Below are 10,603 nucleotides of genomic sequence, written 5' to 3' on the forward strand. Positions count from 1 at the left end.
TGAGCAAGTCACCTTGCCCTAGCTCACTTTGCGGCGCTGCTCTGCGGCTGACGCCTGGGTTATTCCAGTCTTCCCATGGAATAGATCCTAAAGACAAATTTCCCCTTGGGGATGAATAAAAGGAAGTTTATTTATTTTTTTTTATTAAATTTTTTCAACCTCCTCCCCTTCCCTCGCCCGCCCTGTCCACCCAGCAGTGATTGGGTAGCTGGGTTTGTTACTTTGCGATAGACTAGTGTCCAATCCAAAGGGTAGCAAGCAATTGCTATCGATTGTTTCACCCTATAAAAACAGGTATAAACTCCAGGGGAATGAATCTAATGGCTCTGAAACATACAGTTCTTGCCACTAATTTATTAATTTTGGAATCTGTTCTTAACCCTCTCCTTAGCAACTATAGGAAAATCATCACCAACAATACAATCGATACAACCAACATTTTTATTATTCAAATTTCTTTTGTGCATCATAGAATTGAAAGAAAAGGAACAGTGTGTTGTAGAGCATGTTTTGCTATAGAAATTATGTATCGCAAGAACTTTACTGCTATTGTGTTTGAGTGATAAAAAATATATTTTTGTTTTAGTTGGGTGTGAAGTTTTGGGGAAAATTCTGAAAATGGCTGGTAAGGAGAGAGTTGAAAAAGCATTTTGTTTTTCTTACCCGTCTTTAAGATGCCCCCCTTGATGTACACAGCGATGGTGACAGGAGACAAAGCCACGATGCCGATGAGGTCAATGACAGCCAGGGCCTTCACCAGGTGATAGAAGGCAGTCGATCTGAGGAAGAATCATAGAATTTTATGTTACAGCTAGATAGTGGAAAATCCACAGAATTTGTGGGTGAGTATTATTAAATTCTAGCAGTCTTCTTGCTTTTTTTTTTAAATTCCGGACGAGATTGCACGTCTGGTTGGTAATCAGAAGGTCTAAGGTTCGATCTCCAGTCGAGGGAGACTGCATTTTGGTGATGTTTTGCTGTGTCTGGTATGCTTTATACACACTTGTTCAGATCTTTATGAATATATATCCGATGTTTTTCTTTTTTTCTTTTTTTTTTTTGAGAGAGGGGGGAGGGGGAGTCAAATTGTCATTCAAGCAGATGGAGAAAAACACAAATTATGGAGAATCGAAGTACAACTACCATACAATTGATTACGAAATATTTAAGAATTTTATTTGGAGCGGGTGGAATAAACTTCTTTCATTTCTTTCTATTTATGAAACTCATGTTTTTTCTTTATCGTGCAATAACACATACTCGCAAGCTCGTAGTGTTATATGGCACGATAAAAATATCTCATTTAATATATACGCAGAAATGAGAGAATCGTATTTTACGAACAGGCACTCGTCTATTTTACTTATTATACAACTATAATGTGGAAATTAACATAGATCGAGACTAATCTTTTGAGCTACCAACGATCAAATTTTGGTTCGGCAATAAAGTCTGTAATATTTCAAATCAACGACTCGTGCGTTATCAGCTGGGCCAACTATCAGCATATTTTGCATGGAGTTTATTACTGACATGGTTCGGTAAATCATCAGGTTGATTAAATTAAACATTGTGATGATTTTATTTTAAAAATCCAATTTTCTTTTTCATAAGTTTTGATGACATTGTAATTGTTGTCCTCATCCATTATCATGATGCAAATATATCGATATGTTCATATGAAGACTTAGGTTCAAATGTTTTCAACAAGAGGAGGGTTATCCTAATTTATTGATAGTTGCAGTACATAATTTATTGGTCAAAGTGCTGTGTTTCAATTCGTCTATTCTATTCGTCCATGCCTCCCACTCACAATCATTAAATTAAACATTAAAAGGTCTTTTACGTCAATCAACCATTAGGAATGTTTATCATCAATTTAACATTTAATCATTAAACAGATAACTGCCATACCCTGGAAAAACATGTATTAAAAATTTTGGCCAGAAAACTCGTCCTTCAAATATCGATCGATTTAAATGACCCTCATCTTGGCAAAAACTATCAAACCTGGGTCTTAAAGAAAACTTCGCGTAGTCCCAGGTTTGAGAGTTTTTGACAAGGTTGGGTCATTTAAATCGATCGACATTTGAAGGACGAGTTTTCTGGCCAATTTTTTTAAATACATGTTTTTTTTCAGAATATAGAAGTTAATTAGTATATGAACATTTGAATATTGGTTAAATCAACCTAAAATAGCACGGGTATTCCGTCGACCTCAGAGCTACCTCAGCAAAACCTAAATTCAAAAATAGATCTGAGTAAGGTCACTTCCTACGTAATGACGCATAGGAACTTACTGGCTTGTTCTAAACTATCGGAACAATGGCGGACGCCCTTATGAAATACTTCTCCGATGAGCATAAAAGTGTATCCAGAGGTGAAAAACATTATAAATCTGATCTTGTTTTGACTTTTATACATCCTGATCACATGACATGTGATAATGTTCTAGCCAACATGAAGAATGAAAAGTACCGAGAACTAATCATAACAATGACTGGTTAAAAGCAATAACAAAGATGTGAGTTACGTCCCACCAATAGATACTGTGGGCTTGGCTAAGAAACTCAAAACATTGCCATCCGGAATATATATAGGACCGACACACAAGACTTTGTGTGTAACCTTGAGCGTTGATAATCTGGTTGATATAGTTTAGTGAGACTTAATCACAAACATGGATGGCTAAAAACAATAATAACAAAGACCTGAGTGACGTCAATTTCGTTCCATCTATGTAGGAATTATATCTAAACACACAAACACAGACAAACAAAAAGAATAGAATCGTAATCGAATCAGACCATCTCTGTAATCGGTATTCGATATTTATTACCTGACGTCATCGACCCAGTATCGTTTCTCTCTTTGAACTCTTCAATAATTTATGGCCATAGATTTTTAAAAACAAATCCGTCAATTTAATCTCAATGAGATTTCCCTACAGACTATACAATTACTATAAACTATTACATTGTAATACAGACAGTATCGCTCTAACAAATTCATTACATCAACACCTAATCAAATTACTCTTAGTCCGACACTATGATAATTCTATCCTATACTTGATAAAAAACGTTTTTTTTCCAATCTGGTTGCATAACTTTATATGTGACCCATCGTCTCAAAACGCAAATATATCGGAGTGACTATATGACGGTATTTTTAGTGAAAAATAAAATCCATCGGTTTAGACTACAACAAACGGTCAAAGACCATCACCCGAAAACAGATCAAAACTTGTATCTAAAGGATACGTTTCTAATTCATTTCTCATCAATTTAATTTTTCTTTGAAATATTGGCCGAAACAGGTGGGGAGGTAATCTTTGGAAATTTTAGTTAGAAAATGTTTTTGTTGTTCTTTACCTAGTAGTTCATTTGAAATCCGAAAAAAGTCCTTTGGTCGAAAATTTCTTATCATAATAGCGTTGTTTATTTATACGGTATAATTTATTTTGTCTATTATATATTTAAAGAGAGCATTTTTAAGAAAAAAGAAAAGCCCACCATCCCCCCGTTCAACAAGAACCTACCCCCCCCCCCTTCCCGAAAAAAACCCCCAGAAATATGCAAACAAACTACCCCAAAACCGAAATTCGAACGCCAAGAAACACAGATCTCAAAACGTCTCCAGTCATTCATGGAACTCAATTATATTGACAAGTGCCGGCAATCAGTCAATCGCGCTAGATCTGTTAAGTAAATATTGCTGCGCGAAGCTCGAAGAAATAAATAACAATGTGAATTGAATGCAAGCTTCAATTTAATATACGAAAGCAGATAAAATGGACGTTGCGGGTTTCCCCTTTATCAACAAAACAGGATGAAATAAACACTACAAGACAATGTTTATTCATCTTAATAACGACACTACCACATTATCTCAATCGTCTGTAGTGTTTCTCTCATCCTGTTTTGTTGATAACGGGGAAATCCGTCACGTCCATTTATTTATCTGTTTTCGTAAATTAAATTGAAGCTTACATTCAATTTCATGTTGGTATTTATTAGATAGGTAAAGGAACGTCGGTTATTTTCCCTTCTTGTTGGCTTTCGATGTCTTTCACATCTCATGGAGCATATAGCCCCTTCTTGGCCCCTTTCACTCCAGATATTCTTGAGCTTTTTATATTAAAAAAGTGAGCATTTGTATAGAGCAAGATCAACTGAACATGCTCAAAACACTTTACAAAGGGTCCCTGACCAACAGCAACACGCAACATGTAGAACGAGACTTGACGCCTGTTAGGCAATATTTTTTTTTTCAGACAAAGACAACGCTGTTGACGATCAGGCAATCATTTTACACCTGAGTACGGTGAGAGAATGTGAGTAAAGAGCCTTTGCCAAGGACTCAACTATGCGCCGGGCGAGGTTCGAACCCAGGACCTTCCGATCCGAAAGCGAGTGTCATATCACAAGACCACACAGCCGCACTAGTCTCAATAATTCTCACCACTTAATCTGACTCGTTCCATCTTCGGCAAGGGAAACAACTGTCATCTTTCAGTGTTCGATATCAGGCACCCCCCCCCCCCCACCCTCTCCATTTCTAAATGTCCTTGGATTGCCAAGGGTTTCATTTCACCATAATAATATAGGCTCGAACCCAGCATTTAACCTTTGACCTCTTCCCTTTGACCACACGCGAGTCTTGCGTGAGAATTAGTTCCTTGATAATGTCATTGATTATCTCCATAACAACCACAGAGAGAGTTGACAACGGAGTTACACCCCTTCGTTCACAACAGTGTCCATTTGCTTCCGTTTCCGGTTACTTTTAAAAGTAACACAAAGCTGCCAACTTCTCAAATTAATGCCGTATTCAAAAATATAATCATAATTATTATTGATAAATACGTTTATGGTATTATAAAAATAATTTGGCTGTAGGGATGCAATCGACGAACACTTATTTGCAGGTCTGATAACCCAATTCCTTATGGGCTCATTGTTGTAATGGAAATCTAAAAAAAATGACACAAAATATTGTCTGTTACAACATGATAAACTAGCCTCATAAGTGGGTTCGGATGTCATACCAGCATAAATGTACACGTCAAATGCAATTAATTTGTAAGATTTGCCTTACTAGAAAACATTTTTTTAAATGTATACACTTTATAGCAAATATCATGAAATAAAATACGTATGCTTTTACTTGCAGGAACAAAAGGCAAACTAATATTTTTTCCTGACATATTCTCAGATGCATTGAGAATGTATCAATTATAACTTTAACATGAAGTTTCTTTTATAATTTGGCATCATACAATAACGCCATTTAACATTTTTTTCTCCACTAACTTGGCAGTTTTTGGGAAAACCATCTGGCAATTTGGCAGATCCGGAGTACTCCATTTCAGCAATGGAAGAAGTGCTATTTAAGTCAATTTCTCCCATCCAAATAGGGAGGGAAAAGTGTGATCAGTTTTGTCAGTCTGCAAATGTCTCACGAAATGATCTTTGCTCTCAAGGCTGGAAGGTCTTGACCTTTGCACTTCATATTGCTTTTAGAAATACTATAATCAAACACGGGAAGGCTTTTATTGACGCATTAGTCACATGACAATTTCGTGTCTCCCGTTCTAAAAACTTCTTAAAAGTGGGGAGTTATGGGATGTCCGTGTTTTAATTTTCACGACATGGGGAGTAATCCCGTTCCTATTATGGACAGCTTCTAGTGATCACATCTATGTTGTAAGTAGTCACAACTAAAGATCAATGAAGCTTTTAAAAATAAATAAAGGAAAAGAAACTCAAAGTTTTATTGCCCGTCAGATACAACATCCATCAGTGCGGCTATGTGGTCTAGTGATATGACTATTGCTTTTGGATCTGTGGTCCTGGGTTCGAGACTCGCCCGGTGGCATAGATGAGACCTTGGAAATGACTCTTTACTCATTCTCTCACCGAACTCGGGTGTAAATTGAGTACCTGGGCTTGAACAGCCTTGTCTCTATCGAAAATAAAGTGTAATATCGCCTGGCAGGCGTCATGTCTCGTTCTATATTTTAAATATTTTTGTTAATTGATGCAATTCTTATAGTAAAAAAAACTCACAACATCCGCCAGCCGGATTTGTACCAACACACATAACTATGTGTAACCTTAAAACGTTTATAGTCTGATTACTGCAATTTAGTGAGAACTACTCTTTAAAATGACTGGCTATAAACAATAACAAAGACCTGAATGACGTCAATTTCGTTCCATCTATAGATAGTATGCGCTTGGCAAAGAAACTCATAAAATTGCCATCCGGAAGTATAACGGACCAACACACAAACCTATGTGTAATCTTAAAGGTTTATAGTCTGGTTAATACAGTTTAGTGAGAATTACTTATAAACGTGGATGGTAAAAAGCAATAACAAAGACTTGAGTGACGTCAACTTCATTCTATCTATAGAATACTCGTGGGCTCAAAGTATCTGTTGTTTTCATTTAATTTTTTTTTTTTAATGAAGTCTTTGAAAGGCGCTGACATTGTCCTATTGTGATATCAAAGGTCACGGGATTCAATCTTTGAAAAAGCCAATGGCGAAAGAGAGGCTGGTGGTATTCTATTTTTAGATTGTAAATGGATGATCATTTGAGGAAATTATCCAAATTAAAGAAATATTGATTTGGTGTTTTCGAAAAAGGACCATGCTCATTGTGTCGTTATGGTGATGAAATAAAATGAATTAAATTAAATTTAGAATTTCCTTGCGATTTAATCTCCAATGAGATTTTTTTTTCTTCAGGGTTTATTTTGAGAGATGACAAGAATATCCCTTGCGTCAGCCTTGGGCGAGGTGACTTCCTCAAGCTTTGATACTCTCCGCTTGGCTAATAAGCTCACAGCTTTGTCATTCGGAAGTATAACGGACCAAGACGCAAAACTATGTGTAACCTGAAACGCTTATAGTCTGGTTAATTCCGTTTAGTGAGAATTACTCATTAACGCGGATGGCAAAAAACAATAACAAAGACCCGAGTGACGTCAACTTCATACTATCTCTCGATAGTATGCGCTTGGCTAAGAAGATCATAATATTGCCATCCGGAAGTATAACGGACCAACACACAAAACTCTGTGTAACCATGAACTTTTATAGTATGGTTAATACAGTTTAGTGAGAACAACTCACAAACGCGGATGGCAAAAACAATAACAAAGGCCTGAGTGACGTCATCTGCATACTATCTATAAACCAGACGATAAACGTTCAAGGTTACACAGCTAGAGATAAAATGAAGTTGACGTCACTCGGGTCTTTGTCATTGTTTTTTGCCATCCACGTTTATGAGTAATTCTCACTTAGGTGTATTATCCAGACTATCAGTTTTGTGTGTTGGTCCGTTATACTTCCGGACCGCAATGTGGTGAGCTTCTTAGCCAAGCGCATACTATATACACATAAAACTCTGTGTAACCATGAACTTTTAATTGTCCGGATAATACAGTAAAGTGAGAATTACTCATAAACGTGGATGAAAAAAAAACAATAACAAAGACCTGAGTGACGTCAAATTCCTTCTATCTATAGTCTGGATAATACAATAAAGTGAAAAATACTCATAAACGTGGATGGCAGAAAGCAATAACAAAGACCTGAGTGACGCCAACTTCATTCTATCTTAGATCGATTAACCTTGAATTCTTCGCCGAAGTCCCGGGTTTGAGAGTTTTTGCCAAGATGAGAGTCATTAAGATCAATCGATATTTGAAGGACGAGTTTTCTGGCCAAATTTTTAAATATGTGTTTTTCCAGAATACAGACGAATGGTGATCTGTCATCTTAAGAGACAATCGTTCGGATATCACGCGAGTTTCATCTCCATCTTCATTGCAGATCTATCAATTTCCCCCCAAAACACTTTAAATGTGGTAGACGCATGACGGCGTTAATATGTTACGAACCAATAAATAATTTTCGCCACTTGTAATGAATAATGATAGTGCAGTCAGAATATTGTTGATGAAAAGAATTTATCAGAAGGCTGACATCGTATCATTATAAATTAAAAATAAAAAAATAAAAAAATTCTCCTTATTCACCCCATAGGGGAAATTTGTCTTTAGAGGACTGGAACAACCCAGGCGTCAGCCGCAGTGCAGCGCCGCAAATTGAGCTAGGGCGAGGTGACTTGCTCAAGGCCACACAGAGCAGCGCGGGTGATCAAACTCGGTACTTTCCGGGTACGAAGCAAGGACCGAACCGCTGAGCCACGCTGCCCCCTATAATATATATATATATATATATATATATATATATATATATATATATACATAAATATACATATATAAGGGACGAAGATGACGTCACTCAGCTCTTTGTAATTGTTTTTAGCCAGCCAGAGATTATGATATGCATTTTTGTACAGAAATATGAATAATAAATTTTGTATTTGGAGCGCTTGGCTTGTAGTTGGTTTGTTTACAAATAACTTCTCCCCCGGTGACGTCCAATCAAGGGACGCTACTCTTCCGCTAATCTCATTCCCTATAGTTGGAAATGAAAGGGTTAAACTCAAACCTGATAGCACGCTAAACATAAGTTTGTTCTACAACAAAACAACATTATTTTTTCATAAACTAAACAAAGATTTTTTCTCCGATGTTTCGATGTACAAAATAATAATCTGAATATACCGTGTTCATTGTTCATGATATCGGTAACAAATGTGGAAATGGTAGGGGCTGCCTGAAGCCTGTGGTCGTGAAAATACTCACGAAAGAGTGAAAAAGGAGAGGCTTCGTATAGGAACGATACAGACAATGGACGTTTCGGGTACAAACCCTTCGTCAGCACAGCACTACACAAATGAACATGGAAAACATAAAATATATATATTTCCACGTTAATTTGTGTATTGTTGTGCTGACGAAGGATTTGTACACGAAACGTCCATTGTCTGTATCGTTCCCATACGAAGCCTCTCCATTTTCACTCTTTCGTTGGTAACAAATTTTAATGTGACGATTTTGATGCTGTTGGTAAGGAGAGGGTTAATCGGTTGTCAAGGACTCACTCACTCACCTGAAAAGGAGAAAACGGTAGGGGCTGCCTGAAGCCTGTGGTCGTGAAAATACTCACGAAAGAGTGGAAAAGGAGAGGCTTGTATAGGAACGATACAGACAATGGACGTTTCGGGTACAAACCCTTCGTCAGCACAGCACTACACAAATGAACATGGAAAACATAAAATATATATATTTCCACGTTAATTTGTGTATTGTTGTGCTGACGAAGGATTTGTACACGAAACGTCCATTGTCTGTATCGTTCCCATACGAAGCCTCTCCATTTTCACTCTTTCGTTGGTAACAAATTTTAATGTGACGATTTGGATGTTGTTGGTAAGGAGAGGGTTAATCGGTTGTCAAGGACTCACTCACTCACCTGAAAAGGAGAAAACGGTAAGGGCTGCCTGAAGCCGGTGATCGTAAAATACTAACGAAAGAGTGAAAATGGAAAGGCTTCGTATGGGAACAAAACAGACAATGGACGTTTCTGGTACAAACCCTTCGTCAGCACAACAATACACAAATAAACGTGGAAAACAAATAAAATATAATGAAAAATAACTTGTTAACAAGTTTGGGTTTGTACCATGGGTTTGTACCCGAAACGTCCATTGTCTGTTTTGTTCCCATACGAAGCCTTTCCATTTTCACTCTTTCGTCACTCACTCACCTGCTGACCTTGCTTGGCCGGACAGACAAAATGATGAGAGCTGTGACGTTCCCCAGGACTCCGATGAAAAACATGGCGGCGGGAATTATGACGTTTTTGGTCAAGTTGATAGGGGTAGTCGTGGTGGCGTTGAACGATGAAGACGACGGATATGACTTTAGGGTCGTGGTATAACCAGTGCTGAGACCATCCATGTTCAAACTTGTTCCCAAGTCGTTAAGAGTGGGAGGGATTCCGGTTTCGTTGAAAATATTATCAAAATCCGCCATTTTAATCGAATACAAATTAAATATCTCCGTGTGTTATAAATAAATAGTTGATTCCATACGAAATGGGGTCAGAATATTTCCCAAAGTTTTTAAGACAGAGAGGAATTTTAAGTATCGTTTAAATTAGTATCATTCGTTGTAATCGAATACAGAAATCTGGTGTATTTTAATTATTAAGATTATCCAGATGAAACTGGGTGAGAAGTTTTACTACATTGGTAGATACACGAGTGCACATAGTATTTCCCAAGTCTTTCAGAGAGTAACTTCAAGTATCGTTCAGATTAGTATCGTCCATTGTAATCGAATTCAACAATCAAGGTGTACTATAAATGATAAGTTTTGATTCCATATGGAACTGGTGTGTCTTTTTTACGAAACCCGCCGAAACCCGCCGAAACCCGCCGAAACCCGCCGAAACCCGCCGAAACCCGATGAAACCCGACGAATCCCGACAACGTTATGGGAAGTAGGTGGCTGTGGGGAGTGAACCTAGAACTCAGGAAAGTGTACACCATTGGGAGTGAACCTGGGACTGGGTTTCGGCGGGTTTCGTAAAAAAGAACCAGTGCTTTTTTACGAAACCCGCCGAAACCCGCCGAAACCCGGCGAAACCCGACAATATACAGCAAAGTTATGG

General features: G+C 37.6%; 1 protein-coding gene across 1 annotated transcript in view; it reads right to left on the reverse strand.

Moving 5' to 3' along the window:
- The window catches only part of LOC144963274 (prostaglandin E2 receptor EP4 subtype-like), a gene marked incomplete at its 5' end in the record, with an annotated part of 30,019 nt that extends 19,698 nt beyond the window's left edge, over positions 1-10,321 (reverse strand). The window contains 2 exon segments of the mRNA XM_078897151.1: positions 664-779; positions 9,695-10,321. Of these exon segments, the coding sequence (XP_078753277.1) occupies positions 664-779; positions 9,695-9,963 (385 nt within the window).
- Positions 10,322-10,603: the final 282 nt, after the last annotated feature.

This window comes from Berghia stephanieae, chromosome 1 (assembly GCF_034508935.2).
Source record: "Berghia stephanieae isolate SIO BIC M18660-M18661 chromosome 1, UCSD_Bste_1.3, whole genome shotgun sequence".
In the NCBI taxonomy this organism is placed as follows: domain Eukaryota; kingdom Metazoa; phylum Mollusca; class Gastropoda; order Nudibranchia; family Aeolidiidae; genus Berghia; species Berghia stephanieae.